Source organism: Meriones unguiculatus, chromosome 18, assembly GCF_030254825.1.
Source record: "Meriones unguiculatus strain TT.TT164.6M chromosome 18, Bangor_MerUng_6.1, whole genome shotgun sequence".
In the NCBI taxonomy this organism is placed as follows: domain Eukaryota; kingdom Metazoa; phylum Chordata; class Mammalia; order Rodentia; family Muridae; genus Meriones; species Meriones unguiculatus.
The window spans coordinates 66,390,199-66,417,369 of NC_083365.1; the positions used below are offsets into that span (position 1 = coordinate 66,390,199).

Here is a 27,171-nt window from a genome sequence, read left to right on the forward strand (position 1 = left end):
CCCAATGGTTAACTAGATGGAATACTTTTGGTCTGTTTGCTGTTACCTTTAAGTGCAACCTGTACCATATGAGGCCAGTGTGAAACTGTTATATCAGCTATCTGGAGGTTTAAGATTTTACACAGAGTCACTCAACTTATGGATATGAGATCCTAAAGCACATAGGACATTTATGAGATATGAGTCTACTGCCCTCTGTCCTTCACTGTCTCTAACCTAAAGTCCAGTTTTCCCCTTTAGAAAAAGTCATGATGTGATTCTGAGGGAATCATTAGTTACCTCAAACCCTAAAATTACCACTTCCAATATAAACTGAAGATACCACTGTTTGGTTACAAGCCCTCCACACTTGTGCCTTTAATTATATTCATAACCACTAAATCTTCATGGCACAAAGCAGTTTCTGTGTTTAAAACATTATGATCTAAATACTTTTAAGGAAAAAAAAAAAAGGCTGGAATGATGGTTCAGCATTACGAGCACTGGTTGCTCTTCCAAAGGACCAAGGTTGAATTCGCTGCATCCACATGTCAGCCAACAATCATCCACTACAGTTTCTGGGGATCCAATATCCTCTTCTGGCCTCTAGAGGCAACACACTAATAGGGTACACTGATACACAGATAAAGAGACAGATACGCAAATATCCATTCACATAAAATAAACGCGTCTTAGAAATAAAAAGCACCATAGAGCATACTTAGTAATTATAATCTGAGCTATAAAAAAAAAAAAAAAAAACAAAACCCAGGCTGGAGAGATGGCTCAGAGGAAAAGAGCACTGCTTGTTCTCGCAGAGGTCCTGAGTTCAATTCCCAGCTACCACATGGTGGCTCATAACCATCCATAATGAAACCTGGTGCCCTCTTCTGGCATTCAGGTGTACATGCAGGCAAAACATTGTATACACAATAAAATAAACAAATATTAAAAAAAACCCCACAAAAACAAAAAAACAAAACCCAATTCTTCAGAGGGTCACACATTAGTGCCGTTTTAGAGTACACTAGATGGTGACTATCTTAAAGGTCAGGCCTCTTAAGATACATTTATTCTCTTATCCAGAATGTTAGTATTTTGAATATCCATCCCACATCCATCTATAGTAAGTTAAGGCAATAATCCCCTCATAAAAATAAAAAAAACAAAACAAATCAAGACTTGTCTACAGACTCCATGCTCCAAGTCTGCTTCACTGGCCAGCAGAGAGCACCTTTAGGATGAAGCCGACCTCTGAGGTAAGCAGGACTGGTTAAGTGATACATAATTCATAATTTATAAAGCTTCATTATTTCAAAACAGCAAGTTATAAATATAAACCTTTATGCATCTCCTTACACAGCTTAGAAATTTTTCTAAAATTTAAAATAAATGTAAAAAAGGACATATTGCTTCTCCTTAGTAGTGTTTCCACCGCCATGTGCTTTCCCAGCTAATCTGCCTCCATAAATTAAGCCAAAGAGCATGAGTTAACTACATTATGAAGTTCAAAAGGGACTAAAAGTATAAAATATAGGCAATCCATTTCAAAATGGTATCATTTTGACTTTAGAATTTTATTTCAAAGGTTGAATAGGCCAGATTATAGGGTGGTAAAACCTAGGTGATTATCAAGGATTCTCAATAAGAAAAGAGTAATGAGCTAAGAGAGCTTCACATCTTGCATTTGGTAGAACCTCCTGGTAGTAATATAACCATTCAATTAGCTATCAGTTAACCATCCAAGAACAAAATCATTTTATTGCAATTTCTACACCTGTCGTAACAAAATGTTTATTAAAAAAGCAAAGTATGTAAGTTTTTATTAAACTGCAGGTACTTAGCCAAAATTAAGGCACATGTTGGTCATTTAGAAAGTAGTAAATGAGAACAGTATTTCCACAGCATTACAAAAGGCTGATGCAGCATGACTAAACATGGTTCCTTTTGAGTGTACCTTTTGTGTCTTGTTCTTTAAAACTCAGTCTACTTATTAGATGGCATGTGGATGACAACTGACAAGTTTGTCATAAACACGAACCTCCTGAGAGATGTTCTAAGTGATGTGTTAAATGTTAGAAGTATGAAAACCCTTCCCAAGGCCATAGTGGTATGCACAGCCTTTCAACACAGCACCATAGGCCACCATCAGTGACAGCTTACAGCTTCTCCAGATCCTCTTCACTCTGTGAAGTCAATTTCAGAGTGTGTAACTAGTGACTCAGTGTGACGTAATTCTCTTCAATACTCCTAATAGGATCAATCCTTATAAATGCCACAAAATACATCATTAACCTGGATGACAGAGGTCCACGACCTAAAAGGTGTAACAACTCATATCTCAGTCATGGCTGCACGGCCAGAAACAAAAGGATCATGAAGGGCTCCTGCATTCTTCACATTGTGCTCATGTACAAAGTCAGTGTAGTTTCTATGTGCAGTCTGGGCTGGGGGCAAGGCCCTTGTGTTCCACTGGTCTCCACCACGTTGACAGCGGTCACTGGTAGCAGAGAGCCTAGATGGTTGAGGAGTGGGGAGTACAGTTAGTCAAGAGGAACAGAGAACATGGATGTGAAAAGGAAAAAGGCATGTGAGCAGCACCACCAGTGAGCAGGCGCCATGCAAGGGCAGCATTCAAGAGCAGCAGAGGGGATCCGCAAAGCTACACGGCACATGCAATGGAAACACCAATATGGAAACACATGGAACCAGAAGAGATAAGTGAATTAATTAATGAAGGAAAGCCACAGAAGGTAAAACACTCTGTTATCTATTCCTGATGTTTCTGGGGAACTCTAACGTAGAAACGTCTGGAATTCGAGTAGAAAAAAAAAACACCCAAAAAACAAACAAACAAATAAAAAAAACCCAAAAATTCTAAGTAGAGCTTTATTCAGATATTTGAAAGAATTCTACTAAAGGACAATATATATATATATATATATATATATATATATATATATATGAAAAAGAATTTTAAAAAATGATCTCCAATATTACACAACTTTTAAAAAGTGTAACCCAGAAAACAAGAGTCAGAAGCATTAAAAACAACAACAAAAACAAACAAACAAACAAAACTGCCCACAGACATCAAGCAAGTTTATACCAGTGCTCAAAATTAAGCAATAATCAGACATCACCTTATACTAAATTAAGAATAATCACTGTACCTTCTTCAATCAAAGTCCATAGGAACACAAACTGAGATGCAACAGGCGGATACAGCACAAGAAGTGTCCCAGGCACAGGAGAACTAGAAGGCAGACATGCATAGACATGCACACATGCAGTTCTGGGTGGAGTGGCAAGAGTCCTCCCGGAGAAAGAAAACAACTGCATGGCTCAAAAACCAAACTTTTGTGATTTGACAACGAGGGCAGCACATATGTCACATAACCAGAAAGATCATTCCAAATACAAAGGACATCTAAAATCTAGATAAAAAAAAAATTATTCTTTTTCAAACTAAAAAAAATATTAATTTTTGATCCTTTTTTTCCCCTCAGGGAAACTGCAAAGGATTTTTCAAAACATACATGAAATGTATGTTGTTTGCCTTATTTCATTTGCCTCATTTCATTTTCATTGAAATTCAACTTACTTATCAGACCTAACAGGCAAAATTCATCCCTTGATTTAGAATCTCTAAAAATTTAGAAATTAAATTAGGCTTATGTTCTAGTTTACAGATGTAGGACTTTCTAAGTTCTATTTCTTTCTGTCTTTGCCTGGAATCACAATCCCTTTGCGCCTTCTCCCCAAGCACTAGATTACAGGCATGCTTTATTCTGTTTTGAGATAAGGCCTAAGGCCTTCCTTGTTGCTCAGGCTGGACTCAAGTTCCAGGACTCAGTAGATTCTCTGGGCTCAGCCTCTCAAGCACTGTCATCTGGCTTCTTTTAATAAGAAATTTATGAATTAAGTGATATGAAGTACAAATTCTAAGTTACTGACATATCACATCATTCACCTAGTTAATGGCTTCATTTAGGATGCCAGGAAAAAAAAAAAAAGATAAAGACTTGAACAGAAAACAAGTTTAAATTAAATTGGCTCCAAATTATCTGCCAGAAATAAGATGTTTGACTCTGTGCTGCTCAATCCAGTAATTGGTTTCTAAATTTTATTAACACTTTCTACAGGAGGACTGTTTTATATTCTCTGAAATCTAAGCATGCAGAAACAAAGAATGAGAGCAGAATGCACATTAAAGGCTAGAGAATTAACAGCGCTAAGACATGTCAGCCATAGGTTCAGTTCCATGCCCTGCTGACGTACTCTGAGGCTCATCAGGTTTTTAGGGTCATCTCTACTCCATTTCAGCAAAGGCGGTCTCTGCACAACCGTCTAAAGGGAAAGGACACACAGCTCCAAGATATTTCATTTTTCTTGAAACTCAAATTCAATATTCTCTCTAAAGGCTACATCAAGAAAACTGACAGTGCCTAGAGAATCAAATTAAACAGATTCAAACATGTACTCATCAAAATGGAATAAAGACAGCAGCACAACACAGGATGTTTACTAATCAGATTCTCAGACACCCATACACTAAGACAGTTTTTTCACAGCTAAGTCTTGTCACTATTTTTGTGTGACAATCGGCCTCAGTGGCACATTATGGAGATGGGACATAAATGCTTACTGGGACTGTTATCTTCAGCAAAAAATTGAAACTTCTCATGTCTTTAAATAAAGACTAAAACGTGACATTTGTAGGCCTCTTTGGTATTCTTTTGGTAGGTGTATATGAACACACATCATAAGTACCCTGTGCCATATTCCCAAAAGGACAAAAAAGGGAAGGAAATTTTTAAAAAGGACAAAACAAGGATGGAACTTTTCTTTGATCTTAAGTGCAAGTTATCTGGAACTGAAATAAAATATACCCAACCGCCACAAGCAAAGCATCCTGTAGTTAGTTAAGCCAACAATACTGTGGAAAGAGTACAAAGCACAGACCAGAAACGATCACCAACCACTGCTGACCCACCACCATGAAGGAAGAACAGGATGCACAACAAACTGACCCAAACCTTGAGAACACCACAGAAACTTGTTAGATTTCAACTATTAACAAACTAAGAGGAAGAGAAAAATCCCAAGAATCATCCAAGTGCATTTCATAAACAGACATAAAGCCTGAACAGATGATATATCCGGTAAGACAACTCAGCCCCAAAATTTCCAAGGAACCCCTTCCCAAGCCACACAGCTTTCTAGGAAAGCAAGAACCCAACTGATTAAATCCAATAAGCCACAAAGTATCCATATTTGTGTGTTTACTGTTTATATCTTTACTCTCACTGGCTTTTTTTCTCCAGTTCCTCAAACTGGAATTATTTCAAGACTTTAGTCAGCTACTCCCAGACTACACCAATGAAATCAAAGGCAGCTGTCTCATGTTCTGCTTTTAGACAGCTGTCCTCCCCTCTTCATGCACACACCTTATGCTCACCATCTCTTCAAATGCTCCTTTCAGCTCACAAATATGAATAATTTGTTTTAAATCATATTTAAGGTGCCTTAAGATTATAGCTTAAATTTTAGAATACAATTATGAAAGCAGTATTTGCTTCAAGAAGTTAACAAACCATTTCCTGTCGTGTTGGTCTGCTGCAGAGTTCTGTGGAAGATTCTCTATCTCTACCAGCACAGGACCAGAGGATGAGGAAGAAGCCACAGGCACAGGAGACCTCACTCCCCAAGCCTTTGGGTAAAATTATAAGTAAGGTCAAATACTAATAAAGAGAAATACCAACATCAACAAACAATATTAAAATGGAGTGCCATCTATACAGTATATAATCAAATGTCTGAATTTTATACACTAATTTTAGATAATAAGTGAACATTCACAACTTGCTGATGTCCCAGACTTATAGGGACAGAAAATATTTCATTAGTCATTTACTCTTCTTATAGTATCTTAGTAAAACAGAAGAAGTAATAGAGGTAAAAAAATGTACACAACTTGTAAAAGATCACATACTACAAAAATCCAATTAATTCGGACAGTCACTATAATTAACTGTGTTCTAGTACTTTAGAAACTACTGTCTTACCTGCTGGGAATCATTATTCTGGGTTGAAGCATTATGAACACTGTAAAGAAGGAAAAAAAATCAATTAAAAAACCTACACACAAGGGTTTGGAGTAAGGGGAGAAATGTTAATAAAAATACAAAAAATGCTAACAAACATGAATATAGACTCAAATCAGAATAAATGTGATTACAAAATGTTTCCTCAAATGAATGTAAAATAGGTTCAACATTTAAAATTACATATCTAACTTGCATATTAAAGGTCTATTTTATAGCACAGTTTAAAATATTTTCATGGAACCAATATTAGTAACATTTTGTGTTTATGAGTTCACCACCTGTATAAAATATGTATCTTCGATCTCTCTAAGGCACCAATTTATACTCTGAAACTGAATCACTGTATCATTAAGAAAATAAACTCCAAACTCCAAGAGCACAACTGCATAGTCCTTTGGTAAGTCTGACATATATATACACATATGAAGTCTACTGGCAATTTTACATTCACTTTTAATTTTGTATAATTATAATTCTTCTTTTATTACTACTAAAATAAAGCACATAATCCCAGGTTATTAGTTGTTTTTTTTTTGACACAGAGTATCATCACATGGTACTAGCTGACATGGAACTTGCCATGTAATTACTCTGACCCCAAACTCAGATCTGCTTGCCACTACCTCTAGAGTGCTGAGACTAAAGACGCGTGGCACCATGCCCAGTGGCTTCACTTCCTAAGGTTACACGCATGCTATTCAAAGCAGCACCAACAATCTTAACACTCGGTCGCAGTGAAGCTGCTTTCTTTTCTATTGCTATTTGTATTTTCTGTGCACACATTTTAGCTGTGCCTCATATCCAGTATCTCCCACTACAGGCTCTCACTGAGCCAAACAGGGTACTGAGCACTTCCATCTCAGGATAAGTCATGTTTGGAACCTTCAAACTTCTTTCTGCCAGAGGTCCATGCAAAGTTTAAAAATGTCCATAACCTAAAACAGTGGTTCTCAACCTTCCAAATGCTGCTGACCCAACCATAAATTTATTTCATTTCATATATATTAAATTCAATTTAATTCATAGCTGCAATTTTGTTACTGTTAGGATTGTTATGTAAATATCTGATATGTGACCCCTAGGAAAGAGTTGTTTAATTCCCCAAAGGGGTAAAAACTTTCAGGCAGAAAACCACTGACCTAACTGACCTTCCCACCCTATCTCTGATTTGTTATTGGTTATTTTTTTTAAATTAATAACTATTTTTACTTATAACTTATATTAAAAATATTCAGTTTTATGTAATTTGTGCAGAATTATTTCAATTAGTACAAGTAATACGGCAATGGGACTTAAGCTTCATCAAAAACATTACACCTTTGTAAAACATCTTTTATTCAAAATCTTATGAATTTTAAAAGGTTTTGATTTTCTCTTCTAAACATTTACTTTGCGTGTGTATGTTTGGAAGTCAAGATATCTGACGAGAGGTTCTTTCCAGCATGTGAGCCCTGAGGATTGAACTGAGAACATCAGGCTCTGCGGCAGTTCATCCAGTGACTCACCTTGTCATCCCCCATTTTTAAGACTCATTCCATTTTTATTTATAATGTGTGTGTGCATTTGTGTACCCACATAGGTGGGTGCCTGAAGAGGCCAAAAGGTTTGCATCCCTTGGAACTGGAGTTACAGGTAGTTGTGAGCTGGCCAATGTGAGAGCGATGAATCAAATGTAGGTCCTCTGGAAAAGCAGCCAGCATTCTTCACCAGTGATCTCAATTGCTATTCCCTCCTGACAATGAAGGATGCTGGGCGACTTCCAGGACATCCACATTTGATTTCTACCTCCCTCTTCCCTTTTTACCTAAAGAGTTATGGTTGCCCTTTCCAGACTCTTGGTGAAAAGTGATGACCTAGTAAGCACATAAAATCTTACCAAGCCTGTTGAAGCAGAAGCTAGCCTCAGTAAGTCTATGGTTCATTTGTTACTTGGAAATATTTCTTTTAGCTGGGAATAACTTCAGTAGTAAACCCCCAGCCCCGAAAAAAGGTGAATTCAAACTTGAGAAAAACATCTTATAAGCCATTTTCATTAAATCATAACTTCCTGATTTGAATAATATGAAATACAGAAAACACTACTTTTGTCACAATTTCTTAATAGTTAAAAAGTGGGGCTTGGGATGTAGCTCACTGGCAGAAGGCTTGTCTAGCATTCAGGAGGATCTGGGTTTGAGGCTTAGTTCCAAAAGGACAAAAACAAGGAACTCTTAAAGAAGAGACAACTGAAGTTAATTTAAGGCACTTGATAGTAAACTTAGTTTCTGTGTATTCAGGGCATATTAGAGAACCTCTATACAATAATACCACATGCAGTAATTGACTCTTCTGGCACACAGACAGCTCCTGCTTAATCTCCTTCCCTTTCCTGTCTCAAGGCTGCCTCTAACCCAGGTACAAAGGTATATGTCTACAGCCTCACTCAGTGAGAAGGAAGCTCAAGTAGGAGAAAACTGTACTAGTAACCAAAACCATCACCATCCTTTAAACACTACCTTTTCTTACTATACTTTTAGTCCAAGCTCACAAGAGAAAATATTACCAGAAAAAGACAGACATCAGCAATATACAGACCTGCTATTCAAACTGGTACATTTTATAAAACAGCAAAGGACAAGGTCAAGAAATATTTTATATCCAGTTAAAAAGGGCTCTGTTCTTTATGGTCCACTGGAGCAAAACCATTTGTGCAAACAGAGTAGCAAGGGCAAGAGAGAAGGGCATGGATGCCAATCCAAGCTCAGGTTTTTCAGAGCACTATGTGAAATTACTTCAGGAGGAATCGCGGTCTCTCATTACTTAACTTCTGAAAGCCTGCCTGTATGTATGTATATGTGTGTGTGTATGTATGTATGTGTATTTAAAGATTTATTTATGTGTATGTGCATGTATGTGTGAATAAATACATGTGACTAAATCCTTGGAGGACAACTTTCTTTTTTAGTTTTTGAGATTATAATTGTATCTTTTCTCCCTTCCCTTTCCTCCCTCCGAAGGGCCATCATTTCTTAAGTAGCCTGTTTCTATGCTCTTCTAGAGCTAAAAGCATCGTAAATGAAGACATAATAACATTTACCCACTGAAGTGAAATTTAACTTCAGTTCTAGCAAAGAGACCATGTTTATTCTCACTATGCTCTGATTAAAAAATGTATTTTATAACATCTTAGAGAAGGATTTTTTACTTTGCAAATAAAAACCTTAAATGTTCCACACCATACCACTGCTTAAATATTTTCTCTCTACTTCTACTACTCTCATGGCATATCTTAAAGGTCAAATATCATGTCCCAGTCAGGACATGTCAGGAAAGCAAGACATGGTCTACTATATAAACACCATTAAAAAGCACGGAGTGCTAACATTCCGTCCCAATTTCCTTATAAGCACAGCTTCTAAATAGTTAAGGATAAAAAGAAATAAAAAGCTGAGAGCCTAGAAAGGCACAAAAATTTACTTTTTAATCTAAAGTTTTATAGCAAAAACCCTTACTTCCTCCTGACTTCACACTCATTTTAGTTTTAATAGCTTCAAGAGTCCTTGTTCACAACAGCAGTGTTTCTGTAATGGATCACTAAGCACAACCTAGCTCTACTTAGCTCAAGTGAACAAAACTGAATAGGAAAATTCAGAAGCTGGAAGCTAGCTCAGCAGGAGTTCAATCCCTAGAGGCAACATGGTGCAGCTCTAACAAGCTGTTATCATCTCCACAGGAGTACCATGATACATGCACACTAAACACTAAACAAACAAATAAGTAAATATTAGAAAGCCAGATCTAATAACATAAAAGTGTAAATCATAAACAACTGAGGGTGACAGAGCCCGGAAAACTGCTCGCCTACAAACCCACCTCTTTCTCTGACAGTCTCAGTCTGAGTAGCACACCGACTCCTACCCTATTCTACTTCTGCAAGCAGCTTCATTTGTCAATTCTGTCTGGTGTTTCTTTGTTCCCTACTATCCTCCCAATGCCTGTGAAAAACTTGACATCTGGCAAGGTCTTCAACAAATATCTGTTTAATTAATGACTGTAGCTATATAAACTGCACAACTATATAAATCTTCTCAGTTCTTACGTTGCAAGGCATGACTTACCCAAGATCTTCAGGTTTTGTTGTGCTTGCTGACAGAAGAGAAAAGATAACATCTTATTAGTCCACCCTGAATGACAAATTGCTGCATTATTCAAAGAAAAACCTGGACTAGCTGCTCTGTAAAAACATACTTCCCAAACACACACTGTGCTGCAGGTCAGACCAGTAAGGCCAAGAACAGCAATCAGTGATGCTGAACAGCACCTATTCTTTCTTATGATTTTACTTTTATGTGGGCCTGAGTGCATGTGTGGGTATGTGCACATGAGTGTGGGTGCCCCTGGAGCTCAGAGGAAAGCATCAGATTCCTTGGAGCTGGAGTTATAGGCATCTGCAAGTTCTTGATGTGGGTGCTGGAAGCAAATTCAGGTCTTCTGCAAGAGCAGTATGCTCTCTGAAATGCTGGGCCATCTCCTCAGCCCCCTACCCAATTTTTAAAGATTGATTTTATTTAAAAATGTGTGTATGTGTGTGCACAAGTGCACGGATAATTTGTGAAGTCTGTTTTCTTTCACTTTGTAGGTCCCAGGGATTGACTTAGGTCATCAGACCTGGCAGCACAGTGCCTTTATCCGCTAAACCATCTCACCAGCCTAGTATGGAAACATTTTTACTGAAAAGTTCTTTGGGGCTAGAGAGGTGGCTCAGTGGTTAAGAGTACTTGCTGCTCTTCAGAGGACCTAGTTCAAGTCTCCGTACCCAACTAGGTCAGGGCACTGGCCTTCATAGGGTGCATAAAACATCACACATATGCATATGCATGAACCCTTGAGCACGCAAGCACACATATACACAAATAAAAAAATGTTTAAGATGTATTCATTACATAATATTAAAAATATTCAAGGAGTTGAAGAGGCATTTCATCATGGGATTTGAAAGACAAGAGAGAAAATACTGCTCCAATGTATACACACAAAAAACTAAGTGCAAACAAAAACACCGACCAGAATGCCATGTGGACTGAGGTTACTATTAAGTTCATTCTCAGCTACTTGCAGGGGCCAATATAATGTAGTTATAAAACTCATACAAGGATAGATTTAGTCAACTAAAATAGACTTGACAAGTCAGACAGCTTCCTCTCCAGCACACAGGAAGTACCAGGACATGAAGGAAAAGGAAGGACAAGCCACTGGAGCAGAACTGCACATCACCTTTCATCTGTAGGGTCCGTCGGGAGTACCGCTTGCTGGGCCTCCTTTCAAAGGAAGTCGATCTTCTTGCTTTATTAGTTTTTGTGGTCTGATACTCTGTTTTTCCACTAAAATAAATCAGGCAAGTCAATAGTAAGACAATGTGAGGCAACCAACAGGAGTAAGATGTCTGCATTCAGATTATCCTGCAGTTGTTTTTTTCCTCTTCATCCAAATTTTTTATTCTCTAGGCTTAGGTAAAATACATACATTAAAAATATAGGGTTTCTCCTAAGCATGTATATAGACATATTAAACCAGCAAAAAGTGCCCATGCTATCAGGGAAGCAAGCACCCTTTCCTTTTCTATCCACATGAATCAATGCAAAACATGTAATTCAAAATAAGATCTCTAGTTTGTTCTTTTGTGGTCCTGCGGATTCAATTTCAGGCCTTATACATGCCTGGCAGGAACTCTACCAATGTCTTCAGCCCCAGCCCCAACTACAGTTACTTCTTCTGTGATTATTTCCACAAAAATTTCTAGAAATATTTTAAAAACTACTATTGTACTTCTTTGGTCTCAAGCTAAGAAAACCCTTCAGTATTTCTGACGAGGGTAGAAGAGACACCGTCTTAAGACTTCTCTGTGGCTGACTTGCTGCTTTACTGGCATTACCATCCCTTTTCCATCTGATTTGAATGGTATGCTGAAGACTCAAACTGACTGCTACTCAAATGTAACATGAACTGAGTATTTCAAACTCATGCTAGTAAAAGCACCCAGTCCTCAGGTTTCCAGAGTCACAGTATTATTCGTACTATAACCCCATACATTTTCTGTACGAGTGCAACTTGTTAGACGGAGACTCTACCTTGTTACACACATTTAAATTGCAGCTTGATTAGAATATATAAATGTGTTATAAATAGCAATAATATAGCTGATTCCCCATATACATTAATTCTTTAAAAATTTTGGCCAATGGATATCTTTGGCAACATATTTTATTTCTGCTTGGTTTCTGCTCAGTAAAATCAGAGTTTGACTAACTTTTCTGGCCTGTTTGCAAGAGTGAATGATGTCAAAACTTAGAGAAATTAACCTATATCTAAATCGTGATCCTAGTCGAATGAATCCTGATCGATGAGAACTCTTTTGGACGGGTCCTCGGAGGCGGAAGAAGGCATGGTGCTCCACAGCACATTTCCACAAGTGTTTGCAGGCTTTAGGATGATCCAGCCTAAAGACAAAGGTATGCTCTTGTTCTTTGCCCTGAAAAAGACAAACAGCACTGTCTTCTGTTGCTGCAATACAAATACATCCATAGCAGTAACAAAAGGCAGCCAAGCATGTGGTTGGTCCATGCCTATAATCTCAGCTACCGGAAGGAATGCCACCAGGTCAAGGACAGCACATCATACAAAGTAAATGCCAGTCCAGCTGGCCGAAAAGTAAGTGATAAAGATGCTGGAGGGTTGGCTCAGGGGGTTAAATGTAGGCACCACTCTTTGAGGACACATGCTTGGTTCCCAGCACCCACGCCAGACAGCTCCTAACAGCCTGTAACTACAGCTCTACATCTGAGGGTCTCCAAGGTCATCTTCACTAAAAGCCCCCCTCCCCCATGATTAAAAATAAAATAAACCTTAAAAAATAACAAACTTTTTTCTCTGAAAGTTTTTGGGGGATGGGTGAGTATGATGCTGGCCACCTTGTCTTGTCAAATATGTGAGCTCCAGGTTCAGGAGAGACTCTGTTGCAAAAGGTTAGGGCGGGGAGCAATCGACACCCACTATCTGGCCCCCATGAACATGTACACATGGGCACCTATATGCAATTCCATATGGACAAGTACATATAACACATATGAAAAGCCCAGACACCAAAACAAACAAACAAACAAACAAACAAAAACATGTGCTAAGTCACCAGTGTGCATGCTTTTAGTCCCAGGACTTGGGAGGCAGAAACAGGTGGAATTCAACGAAAGAGGCCAGCCTGGTCTACAGAGTGAGTTCCAGGACAGCCAGAGCTACAAAGAGCCCTATCACCAAAAACTAGAAACCAAAAAGCATGTGCTTTTTAGTACCTGATAAGGCCAGGTGTTGAGTTCCATGAATGCAGCACCTAGCACCCAGAAGATAGGGAGGGAGATCTCCACAAGAGGCCAGCCTGAGATACTTATTGAGTTCCAAGGCATCCAAGACTACATACAGTGTGAGACCTTGTCTCAAAACTAAAACCCAAAAAGCCAAAACAAAACAAAAAAACCCCACAATGAGACAAAAAACAAGGGTTATCATTAAATTATGACCACATATTCCTAAACACATAATTATATCTTCTTTTTTGTAAAGGACTGTTCACATCTGTGGTGGTGTGAGTAAGAATGGCCTCCACACACTCATGTATATGCTTGACCCATAGGGAGTGGCACTATTAGGAGCTGCGTTTTTGCGGGTGTAGGTATGGGCTTGTTGGAGGGTGTGTGTCACTGTGGGGCAGGCTTTAAGTCTTATCAGTTTAAGTCTGACCAGTGTGACAGTCTCCTGCTGCCTAAGGATCAGGATGTAGATCTCTCAGCTACCTTTCCAGCACTATGTAGCCTGCATACAGCCACGTCTCCCACCATGACGATAGTGGACTAAACTTCTGAAACTGTAAGCCAGCTCCAATGAAATGCTTTCCTTTATAAGAACTGCCATGCTCCTGTCTCTTCACAGCAATAAAACAGTAACTAGAAAACATCTTTCTTATACAAACAACTATTTCCACAGTCAGGACCTGCCTCTTGAGACCACTGAGATGACTCATTAGTTAAGGGCACTGGCAGTGTTTCCAGATGACCTGCGTTTACTTCCCAGCACCGGTATGGTGGTTCAGTAACAGCATAACTTCACTTCCAGGAGACCTGACCTCCTGACCCCCCAGGTCCCTTCTGGTTTCCACAGGCACCAGGATTGCATGTGGTACATGGACATATATTCAGACAAAATACCCATACACATAAAGTACGGTAATTCTTAAAAAAGCTCTTTTAGCTATGGCTGAGTATGGTGGCATATGCTTATAATGCCAGCATTCAGAAGACCGAGGCAAGAAAATGGGGAGTTCAAGAATACTAGAAAAAAGCATAGACAGTGACCTACAAGATGCAGGTGTAGGAAAGTATTTTGAACCAGATCCCATTGCTGAGTAAGTTAAGCCAACAACTGTCAAGTAGGACCTAATAAAACTAAAAAGCTTCTCTATATCAAAGAAAATAACTAATTGTGAAGACGAAGCTCAAAAAGTGGGAGATGACCTTTTCCACTATATACCCGACAGAAATTAGTACCCAGAATATATAACGAACTCAAAAAAGAGTGAAAAACAAGGAACCCAGTTTAAAAAGTAGCCTAAAAATCTCAATAGAGTTCTGAAACATACATGGAGGACGGAGATCAACCTGAGTTGGTTTTTCTTTTCTATCATGTATGTCCCAAGGATCAAACTCAGGTCATTAGGCTTGTGAACAAGTAAGAAAAAGAAATCTTAAAGATCAAACTTCACTAAGATAAAAAGGTACCTCTGTAAACTTCTAAGAACCAAGCAAAATACAAATCTAAAAGACTATTAAAAACAGGAAAATAAAAACAGAACTTGGCAGCTTAGTAGCTAAGTTGGTTTCCCTAGTAAGGGGAACAGGGACTATCTCTGGCATGAACTCTGTGGCTAGCTCTTTGACCCCCACCCCCCATGGGAGGAGCAGCCTAGCTAGGCCACAGAGGAGGACACTGCAGCCAGTCCTGAAGAGACCTGATAAGCTAGTGTCAGATGGAAGGGGAGGAGGACCTCCCCTATCAGTGGACTTAGAGAGGGGCAAGGAGGAGATGAGGGAGGGAAGGTGGGATTGGGAGGGAATGAGGAAACAATGTAAATAAACTGTAATTAATATAAAAAAATAAAAATAAAAAAACAACTTGGAACACCTATGTAAAATACTATCAAGCAAAAAATAAAAAAAATGGGGGAAGGGGAAATGGGAGAACTAGCAGGGAGGCAGTGTGGAGTAGATGAAACACACTGTATGCAGATATGAAATTCTCAAATACAAAATTTATTTTAAAAACCCAAATATAAATATAAAATTACTACTACAATCATTCAACTACTATATTATAAAGTTCTTTCATGTTGATTCTATACTTTTCTTGGTTATGTATCATTTTAGTATCATGAGCATACATGTCTAGCTATCTTTGTAGACTTGCCAATATCATGTATTCCTATGCTAATATTATTAAATAAAATAACCTCTCCACTGGACCATCCCACTACACTCAAAATCTCCTGAGAATATGAATGTTTCTCATTCGTTCAGTGAAGTAAAAGCACCACACTGTATCAGCCACAAAGACTGTTTTTAATAAACGAACATGTTGAGTTGTAATAAAAAAGACCAACGTGCACTAACTGAATAGCAGTGCTTCCCATTAGCCAACGTTATGACAAACTGTCGTTTCATTCACCTCACTGATATAAAACACTCAGAGATGTCCTCATAAAAGTGATCTGTCTAATGTTAGAAAAAAGTAAAGCCTAAGGCCTTCACCTTCAGCTATCGTGTTATTCTTTTGGCTACTTATTATATTTAACCAGGTCCTCATATATCCTTAACAACTACATGGAAAAGGAGACTACAACAACAATACAATATACTACTTACCTCATCTGTAACGGTTAGAAAAAGTCAAAGTTAAAACACGAAGATTCTATAAAATCTAATATCTGCAAAACTTTAGAAAATTGATACAACTTAACTCTGGCCTGTTATTTATCATTTCTTACAGAAGTACAACCAAAAGGTCAATTATGAGCTGAATGGGAACATGAAATAATGCCTGAATATGATAAAAGCTAAGAAAAATACATAAAATAATTTTGAAATGAGAGTATACTGAAATTATAGAAGAAAATTTACAAAAAAAACAAACAAAATAAATCACACTTTATTGTAAACAATACCATCAAATAGATCTTTTTTATTTGTTTCTTTGAGCCAGGGTCGCACTGGCCAGCACTAGCTGGTCTGGAACTGTGTAGACCAGGCTGGCCTTGAGCTCAGAGACCCACCTATGAGAAAAGAGGCCTAGAGCCACCTAAATGGAACCTTTGTACACGACAGCTACATTATCAACAATGAGACAATAAATGATAAACATCTACATAGCTTTACGTTTAAAGTGCATTTTTAGGATGATATGGCCTGAATGAGGAATTTACAGATAATCAATGCTAAGTTTTGTTCTATGGCTCTCCAGAACAGTGAGATCCAGTTCCCTTGTTACCATACAATTACTGTGAAACAAGTAATACAGTACAGTTCCTACCTGATCATCATCTTCCACCACCACTAGAGTTAATTTATTCTTCTTAAAATCCAATCTGGTTATCTTAGGCCTGTAACAATGAGATCAACAGGCAGATTAGGGCAAAAATCCTTTTCTCTACCAAGCATGGTTCCTCATCCTAACTCTCAACACTAGGAAGAAGGTAGAGACAGCTAGCACTGCCTGTCAAAGTCTCTACAGGGAGGCAGACACACACTTCAAAAGCAACCAGCTGACAAATCCATCAGCCCATGTACCAGACATTAAAGACAGGAAGAAAGTAAGAAATATATCACATTCCTAATATGGCACAATACATTTTGTAAGCCTACATAAAAATGTTTCAGGATTAAACAGCATAGGAATTAAATATAACAAAAGCCAGTAAGTGTTTATGAAGGGCATAAAACAAAGTATCAAAGTCATGATCTTCAACTCTATTTCTACCAGTAACACCTGAACGTGAATCTGAGTTTGGGTGGAAAGGCTTAAAGCCAACAGTCTTGGTATGTTACATCTTGAGCTCTTGTATGTAACATATACATAAGCTCTGTATTAGTTCTAACAAAAATGTAATAATGTAAACAATCTCCCAGTTCAATGTTTACAGCTATGAAATCCGTGCAACATCTCTAAGTATGGAAGACTGTAATTGGGACACAGGAGGGGCCAAGCTTGAAAGTAGGAATAGCACTACCATCTCCCTCCCTTTCTGTGCGCCTATGGCAAACACTAGGATGATAGAACCACGGAGGCTCACTGTGTAAAGAACATGTCATAAGTACACAAGCAGGAGCTAACTAAGAATACAAAGACATGCACTGACACACTCTGACGCTGATGGGATGCAGACTTGCAGTACTTAGAGTCTGCATCTGGGGAAGAGATTACAGATAAATTGCAGAAGAATGGGAAACAATAACTTTTCACTTCCAAAATTCTCGTGATTCTATTTCCAACCCTTTTTATTCATTACTGCTATAAATGTTTTAACTTATTAAAAACAAGACAAGAGTACCTCTGACATTAACACTGCTCACCAGAAAAACAAGCCGATTTTGGTTTCTCCTTCAAAAACAAGGACTCCTGTTGGAGTTAGTCCCAAGCTATAGTCATTGCCATCTCTAGCCTAATTTAAGGAGAAAAAGTAAAATTCACTGTGTTTGTATACAAGAAATAGGTTTCATACTAGTTCTTCTTTCACAATAAATATTATACACAGGCTAATATTTATATTTTAGATGTTTTCAGCAAATAATCCTCTTCAAGTTATAAAGCGTTAACCTTGTTTTCTGAACTATGTTTTAGCAAAGTCTCATCTACATTGAGCTTTGGTTATATAAAAGTGCATCTGATTCCAGTCTTTCAATATCTAATTTCAACTACTTTTTCCCTACTACACATCACAAATACTCAGAGGTATTCTATAGAAACTCTATGCATTCCCTCATATTATAAAATTCATAGTTCCCTTAAAAACCACAAAGAAATGGATTTTTTAAAAAGGATTTATTTTTATTATTTTAAAATTATATGTATATACACATTGAGTACATGTGCCTACAGAGTCCAGAAGAGGAGGGTGTCAGATTCCCTGGAGCTGAAGTTACAGGAATTTATATGCAGCTCAACACAGGTGCTGATAACTGAACTCAGGACTTCAACAAGAACAGTACATGCTCATACCTGCTAAGCCATCCCCCTAGCCACAGAAATAATTTTTTTAAAAAAACAACTACCACAACACCCGGGGCTTACCTTGACCACATGCATATCAACCCCATACATTTCTAGCCATTTGGCTTTATTCAGATAATTGGTTTCAGCTTGTGCTGGTGTCTGACCTCTGAAAATTTAAGAATAGTAATTATAAGATAATGAGCATAAAGAGGTTTTTTTAAGCAAACAATAGAAATAAAAGAAAATAAATATAAAATAACAACTGTGGTGATGTTTAAAAAGTGTGATCAAATGATGAGCTACCTGTATTCCTTCCATTTCTCAAAAATAGCCAATTCCATCTCTTCAGTCTGAATGGGCACAAACCTGAACTCGGATACAAGTTCAGGACTATGTTCAGCAAGATCATAGTCACCAAGTTCAGCTACAAAACAAGTTAATACAGTTATGACAGGTTAATAATACTAAGAAAATATTTAAAAAAAAACACATTTTGTAAACAAAGATTTAAGATTTTTATTCTTTTTTTAAACCATTCATAATGCCTAGGCCATTCCCCCCTAATAAATCTAGTTTAGATCTAGGGGTTGGTCTGTTACACATATGCAGTAATTTCAATGAGAACAGCCCCATAGGCTCATATATCTTGCATGCTTGGTCCAAAGTTGGTGGAACTGTTTGGGAAAGATTAGGAGGTGTCTGTGTTGAAGGAAGAGGTTAATGAGGCTAGGCTTTGAGGTATAAAATTCCCATCCCAGCCCCAGTAAGCCCCGTCTCTGCCTCATACTCATGGATCAGATGCGAGCTCTCAGCTCTACTCCAGTGCCATGCTTGCCTACCTACCGCCAGGCTCCCTGCCATGATGCTCATAGACTCATCTTTTTTTAACTCTGAGTGCCAAATTAAATGCTTTCTTTTATAAGTTGCCTTGGTATGGTACTTTGTCATGGCAATAAAACACTAAGACAATATAAATCACATTTGTTGTTGGTGGTGTATTTTTAATTAGACCTTTCTTCTAATTTATTCACATATTAATGCTTAGCATTTGAAAACACATTTCTGTGTTACCATAGAGAAAAAAAAAATCTTTGACCTTAGTTCTTAAAAGACAATCACCTGCTTTCTAGAAAAAAAAAAAATCACCCAAAATAGACAATAATAGCATAGTAGAAGACTACAAGATTACTTGTCTGTAATGTTAAATTAATACTAAATTAATATAAAATAATTGAGAAAAAACATGGAGAAATTATTTTGCCATCATAATAATAATGGTAACCACTATTTGGCGTTTCTATTCTAGACTAGTGCTTTGAGCATTAGTGAGTCAAATGTGTTAAAATACACAAAACATTTTCATAAATCCTATTTGTGTGTGTATGGTGGGGGCATGGCATAGTGTGTTGTGTCTGAGGTGAGTTGAGGGCACACACCTATGTCTGCTCATGAAGAGGCCAGAACAGGATGTCAGGTGGCTCTTTATTGCTTTCTGACTTATAACCTTAAATACAGGTGACTCACAATTTTGGATGGCCATCAAGTTCTTGTATCTCCCTGTCTCAGCTCTAAAACTCTAGAACACTTTGCCAGATTTTTATATGGACACCATGTATTGGTATCTTTATACTATATTTCAAGAACCCTCACTTTCTTTTTTTCATTTAAATTTTTATTTTTTGTATTAATTACAGTTTATTCACTTTGTATCCCAGCTGTGCCCCATCCCTCATTCCCTCCCAACCCCACCCTCCCTCCCTCATCTCCTCCCATGCCCCTCTCCAAGTCCACTGAGAGGGGAGGTCCTCTCCCCTTCCATCTGACCCTAGCCTATCAAGTCTCATCAGGACTGTCTGCATTGTCTTCCACTGTGGCCTGGTAAGGCTGTGCCCCAACCCTCCCTGTGCCAGGGGGAGGTAATCAAAGAGCCAGGCACTGAGTTCATGTCAGAGACAGTCCCTGTTTCCCTTACTGGGAAACCCACGTAGATACTGAGTTGCCATGGGCTACATCTGTGCAGGGGTTCTAGGTTATCTCCATGCATGGTCCTTGGTTGGAGTATCAGTCTCAGAAAAGGACCCCTTGGCACAGATTTCTTGGAGCTCCTGTCCCCTCCAGGTCTTTCTATATCTCCCTTCTTTCATAAGATTCCCTGCACTCTGCCCAAACCATACAATGGAAAAAAGACAGTATCTTCAACAAATGGTGCTGGTCTAACTGGATGTCTACATGTAGAAAAATGCAAATAGATCCACATTTATCACCCTGTACAAAATAAAGTCCAAGTGGATCAAAGATCTCATCATAAAACCAGACATACTAAATCTGTTAGAAGAAAAAGTGGGGAACTCATTGGCACAGGAGACAATTTACTGAACAGAACACCAACAGCACAACAATCTAAGATCTACAATCAATAAATGATAACTCATGAAACCGAAAAGCTTCTGAAAATGCAAAAAATACTGTCATCAGAACAAAACAACAGTCTACAGACTGGGAAAGGATCTTCAAAACCCTCTATCTGACAGAGGGCTAATATCCAGAATATATAAAGAACTAAAGAAGTCAAAAAGCAACAAATCAAGTAATCCAATTAAAAAACGGGGTACAGAGCTAAACAGAGAATTCTCTGTAGAGGAATATCAAATGGCAGAGACACACTTAACGAAATGTTCAATGTCCTTAGTCATCAGGGAAATGCAAATCAAAACGACCCTGAGATTTCACCTTATACCCATCAAAATGGCTAAGATCAAAAACTCAAGTGACAGGACATGCTGGAGAGGATGTGGAGAACAGGGAATCCTCCATTGCTGGTGGGAATGTAAACTTGTACAACTACTTTGGAAATCAATCTGGCGCTTTCTCAGATAATTGGGAATAGTGCTATCTCAAGATCCAGCTATACCATTCCTAGGCATATATCCAAAATATGCTTGAGTACGCAACAAGGACATTTGCTCAACCATGTTCATAGCAGCTTTATTCATAATAGCCAAAACCTGGAAAAAACCCAGATGTTCCTCAGCTGAGGAATGGATACAGAAATTGTGGTACATTTACACAATGGAATACTACTCAGCAATTAAAAACAAGGAAATCATGAAATTTGCAGGCAAATGGTGGGATCTAGAACAGAACATCCTGAGTGAGGTATCCCAGAAGCAGAAAAACACACATGGTATAAACTCACTTATAAGTGGATATTAGACATATAATATAGGATACTCATACTAAAATCTGTACACCTAAAGAAGCTAAGCAAGAAGGAGGACCCCGGGTAAGACGATCAACCCTCACTCTGAAAGGCAAATAGGACAGATATTGGAAGAGGGGAAAAAACAGGGAACAGGACAGGAGCCTATTAAAGAGGGCCTCTGAAAGACTCTACCCAGCAGGGAATCAAAGTAGATGCTGAGCCTCACTTACTTTCTACCAGTGCCATATAAACCCTATTTTTAAGCACATACTTTGGCTGTCATGGGTACAAACAGAATGCAGATAATATTTTCAAATTAATGTTTCCCCCTCATTATACAGATAGAAAACATGTTTTAATTTGGAGACAGATTACAACAGTGAAAAAAAAAATCACATAGATAAAAATTCTCATCACCAGGAAAATATGCTTTAATAATGAATATCAAAAATAAGCAAAAAATTAGGTTTACCATAAAACATGCAAATGTAGTTTTATTATCTACACAGTGAGAAACAGTTCTGATCTTAGAATGACGGGGATATATGTACAACCAGTAGGAAGGCAAAAATCTAAAGTCATGAGCATCATTAAATATAACTTTAGTTATAATACATATATGTATATATACAACACACACACACACACACACACACACACACACACACACACAGTATATAAGTTCCAGAAAAATGCTTCCTTTCAATGGATGAACAAGGACTCGAATCATAGTTTTCCTTTAAAATGTCAACTTTTATGAGAAAATCCTTAATTGTAGCAATAAGCAATTTAAGCATTTGGTAAGTTTTTGATTTACTAAAAAGTACTTCAAAGTGCCCAGCAGGAACTTTTAAATATGTACTGGCCTGATCTGGTCTAAGTATGCTCTGACTCTTCATTATGTACTGGCTTGATGTGGTTTAAGCATGCTCTGATTCTTCGTTAACTCATTTTTAAGACAATGACCTAAGAAAGCAAGCCATGCAACAACTATGATAACTCACTTTTATGCTAACTGCACTCTCTTTATGGAAAAGAAATCCATTTTGGGTCTAATGTTAACACTTATTCAATTATCAGGTAGGCTGCAAACTGTTCTAAAATACTACAGATGCAAAGCAATGATGCTCTCCCACAGGGCGTGGGCTTAATTCTCAGCACCTGTGTGGCAGCTCACACCTGTCTGTAACTCTAGTTCCAGGGAATCAATGACCTCTTCTGCTCTCCAGGGACACCAGGCACAAACACGGTGTACAAAGTTGCAGGCAAAATATCTATGCATGCAAAGTAAAATAATTTTTTAAAAAAGAAAAAGAGCAAAGAACAGAGAGGAAAAGGTATGAAGACAATAACTTTTTGAAGAGGCATTTTAACATCAAGCAGAAGTCAAGAGTTGGACACTGGTACAGTTTTATAAAGAAACCAATCTTCTCTAGCCTGTCATCTGATTTTTTTTAAATTCCATAGACATGCATCACACAAAAGACTTTTAGCTTTAACAATCAAGCACAAAAATCACTTACCTTGCAGATTATAAGCTGCCAACTGAACTGCTGTTTCAAAGGGACACTCTAATCTGAGATCAAAATACAAATTTACTAAGTCAATTCATCATCTTTTAAGATGAATAACAACAACATACATATTGCAGCCTGAGCATTTTATACAACTCTGAACTTATTTGTGTTTATTTGTGTGCAAGTACACTTGACTGTGTGTGAATGTGGAGGCCCAAGGGCCATATCCAGAATCTTCCTTAGTTCCTCTCCACCGTACTATTTTGCACACTATTTCTTACTGACCCTGGAGTTCATTGTTTTGCTTCAGTGCTGGCCAGTGAGCCTCTAGCCCTGTTGCCACAGATGCTCCCACTGCTCCTGGGTCCCACAAGGTGCTGGTGATGCAAATTTGCAAATTCAGGTCCTGTACTTGTTGAGCCATCGGCTCGTCAGCCCTGCACTAAACCTATTTTTTAAATTATTTTTTCTGTTACCCAAGAATTTTGCAGTTATGTACTAAATAATTTAATACTCACTTCCCACTGAGAATATCTTGTTTTAACTGAAGAACAAATAAATACCTAAGAAAAATAAAACACAAATTAACTAAATAAAACAATTCACTACAGAAAAAAAGATCTTACCATTTTAGCTTAAGAACACTCTTCTCTTTGTGAGAAAGGATTTCAGTATATAGCCCTGGATGCCTAGCAACTCAGAGATCCTCCTGACTCTGCCCCCAAAGTGCTGGGATTAAAGGTGCACACAACCACACCGAGAGAACACTCTTTTTTTTCCCCCTTTTTCTTTTTATCCAAGACAGGGTCTCTCCATGTAGCCCCAGCTGTCCTGGTACTTGCTCTATAGACTAGCCTGGCTTCCAACTCTGAGACCTATTTGCCTCTGCCTCTTGACAGCTGGGATTAAAGGTGTGTGCCAACATTGTCTGTCTGAGAGAACATTCTTGAATACAGAATCTCAATGCAAAAAAAAAAAATGTGTAAGGGAAAAATAATACAGACAAAAGGAATACTGAAAGGAGAAAGACAGGAAGCATGCCTGAAGATTAAGAGAAGAACAGGCCCGAGAGCAGAGGAACCTTCAGAGAAAGTGTCGGAAGCATGTTGTGTAAATGAGCCCTGTGATCCAACTTGACCTTCTACATGAGGGGTGTAAGGTTAACAGCAGCAACCTCACGGTCAGAGAACTCCTTCCAAAGATACCCATCAGCTCAGCTTCTTCACTTAGTGAACACTGGATTCATTAGCAACCCTGCTTCTTCACCAAAAAGCAATGCATATGCAATAAAGAGGAAGGGTAAAATGAAGAATGGATATACCCCAAAGCTGTATTCAAATTACTCAAATCAGGATCTAACACTGTCATGAATCAAAGGCATTTCAAGAAATAAAGAAGTCTTGAGCCCACCTACATGAAATCAGTAGCAAAAGACAAATTATGGTGAATGTCAATAAGCATAAGATTGTAACTTATTAAGACATTATCAGTTCTATTTAAAATCCATGAACTGAGTCACTAGTCACCCCTACTGGATACATGAAAATCAACAAATGAAGAATCTTACACTTTTAGTTATTTTTAATATTTTAAGACAAAGTCTCATATTGTAGACTGAGCTAGCCTGAAATTCACTTTGGGGTCCAAACTAGCCTTGAACTCAAAGTAATCCTCCTGCCTTAGTTTCCGAGTGCTGGGATTACAGGCTATTTTACCTGGCTAGAATATGACATCTTAAACATCCTGTTCTAGAATAAAAACTTATCTGAGACCTTACTGCTGGGCTTGAGGAACCCTAAAAGCGGTCTTCTAGGAGTCCCAGCGCCTCTGACACGATCCTTAATAGGGAGTGGTCTTACCGGGTTAGCTCCTCACGAAGATTATTTGGTTCCGAAGAATAAAACTTAACCCGAAGATGAAGACAATAGGGTGAACCAACTGCCATTAAAAAAAGAAAAGAGCTTTAATTTAATTGATTTGCTAATAATTTTCAGTCAGAAAATTTGCTGAAAATATGACTAAAGTATAAAAGAAGAAGACAGACTATTGTGTCATTACTTAAAAGTAGAATATAGGCTGAGATTTAACATGAAGAGTTTTACAGTTTACCAAGCATGACACAGCAGTACTATATTCATCTGTCACATATTAATTACAACAGTGCAGGGTCAAATGCATAATCTTAGTGGTGCAATCAAACAGCCTGGAAAACCTGCTGAGCTGTTCATCTAGAGAACACCAAGGACCACCAACATGAATAACTGCTCAAGGCCAAGCATCCCACACTTTCAAATTCAGTCCAGTGGATTCTAACTGCTATATTCTCAGCAACCCTGTCCCAATATTTTATAAAGACAGCAATTAAACTGTCCTGAAATATGACCCTAGATTGACAAGCCGGACTATGGGCAAATAAACACTGGTATTTTCCCAAGTTCTGCCAAGTTAATAATACTCCATTTTATGTGACTTACTTCATGTCATTATTTCTAACACGTTATTTTTTAATTGTGTGTGTGCTTGTGTGGTTAATTACTTGTGCTCGCATTCCCTTGAGTTGGAGTTACAAGAAGCTGTGAGGAGGATGCTGGTGTGAGGAATTCAAGGTGGATCTTCTACAAGACCATTATGTGCTCTTAACTGCTGAGCCAGATCTACAGCACCGTTTCATTCCTCCTCTTTTAAAAGAAGTATATATAGATAAGAACTAGAGAGACAGCTCAGTGGTTAAGAGTAGTTGCTGCTCTTGCAAAGAAGCTGGCTTTGATTCCCAGCACCATGTGGGAATCTTTAACTCCAGTTCCTGGAGATCCAATGTCCTTTCCTGACCTTCCAGGTCACTAGGCATACATATGAGCCATACATACACATGCAAGCAGAACACTCATATACCTGAAATAAATAAACTTAAAAAAAAAAACAAAAACAAAAAAACAAAATTTTAGAGAAGAATGACATGTCTCTGGTGCTTACCACAGGCTATGTGAGGTGACTACTGAGACAGGAGACAGAGCAAATCTACCATGTATTTCTTAACAAAGTCCACTGTGCCTAGTCTATATCATGAATCCCCAGAAAGACAAGGGGAGAAACTTATTACAGCATTAAGGTCTAAAAATGTTTTCTAGAGTCAGGTAGCATCCCCCCAACCAACCAACCAACCAACCAACCAACCACAAAAAAAGGCCAAGGAAACTTCAACACAGCTGGGCAGTGGTGGTGCACTCCTTTAATACCAGTACTCAGAGGCAGAGACAGGCCGATCTGTGTTCAAGGCTAGCCTGGTCTACAGAGTGCCAGGACAGGCAGGGCTACACGGAGATAACCTGTCTCGGGGAAAACAACAACAACAAAACCCCCCAAAACCAACCAACCAACCTACCCACCCTGTAAAACTTTAACGCAAGTAATTACTTAAAGAAAAGTCAAATATTTTAAGAAGTCAATCCAATTTGTAAGCTGCGAATATTTCTTCTATATACTCAAATTATAAGACTCTTGAGTCTAGATTAATGTTAAACCTATATAAACCAGGCACTGAGTTGGTGTATTACAAAACAAAGTCTAGAAGGTAGATGTGTTAGCCAGGCACAGTAGAACAGATCAAAAATCCTAGCAGCACTCAGGAGTCCTTCAGAAGGCTTTTGAGCATGAGTCCAGCCTAGGCTACATCTTGAGTCTCTTGACTGAGACTCACCTATCATGCTAGAGCAGTTGGTAAAGAAAGTCACAGAAAACATGATTTTTAATGTCCTTATTATTAAGAAATCAGTGTTTTTGATATGTCTTATTTGGACTATTTTCACAAATGATTTCCCAACACTTACTTTTTACTTGCTTTTTGATGCTTTTTGTACCATCCAACCAATGCTGTAAACAGAAAAATAAAGTTGAGTACTTATGCAAATGGTAGAACTTTCATGTTTAACAAGATTTATTGTGTTGTTGACAACCACAATGCAGTATTTTACAAAGGAAAAAGCAAGGGGGCTGAATTTGAAAGAGTGGCTCTTACCGCTTAAATTATAACCTTAATTTTTCCCAGTTCCCAAAGAAATGGCTCTCTTAAGAATGT

General features: G+C 38.1%; 1 protein-coding gene across 8 annotated transcripts in view; it reads right to left on the reverse strand.

The window, feature by feature from the left end:
* The window catches only part of Epb41l5 (erythrocyte membrane protein band 4.1 like 5), a 92,279-nt gene that overhangs the window by 42,253 nt on the left and 22,855 nt on the right, over positions 1–27,171 (reverse strand). For 7 of the 8 annotated variants that reach the window (XM_021633239.2, XM_021633240.2, XM_021633244.2 and 4 more), the window contains exons 4-16: positions 26,924–26,966; positions 24,956–25,034; positions 23,615–23,659; positions 23,103–23,155; positions 18,681–18,801; positions 18,456–18,543; positions 17,738–17,826; positions 16,698–16,767; positions 12,428–12,597; positions 11,343–11,449; positions 10,187–10,214; positions 6,048–6,087; positions 5,577–5,692 (exon numbers count right to left, since the gene is read on the reverse strand). In XM_021633239.2, the coding sequence (XP_021488914.1) occupies positions 5,577–5,692; positions 6,048–6,087; positions 10,187–10,214; positions 11,343–11,449; positions 12,428–12,597; positions 16,698–16,767; positions 17,738–17,826; positions 18,456–18,543; positions 18,681–18,801; positions 23,103–23,155; positions 23,615–23,659; positions 24,956–25,034; positions 26,924–26,966 (1,049 nt within the window). Of the gene's footprint in view, positions 1–1,537; positions 2,495–5,576; positions 5,693–6,047; positions 6,088–10,186; positions 10,215–11,342; positions 11,450–12,427; positions 12,598–16,697; positions 16,768–17,737; positions 17,827–18,455; positions 18,544–18,680; positions 18,802–23,102; positions 23,156–23,614; positions 23,660–24,955; positions 25,035–26,923; positions 26,967–27,171 lie in introns of those variants that run through there. The other variant, XM_060371669.1, reaches the window with a different exon arrangement.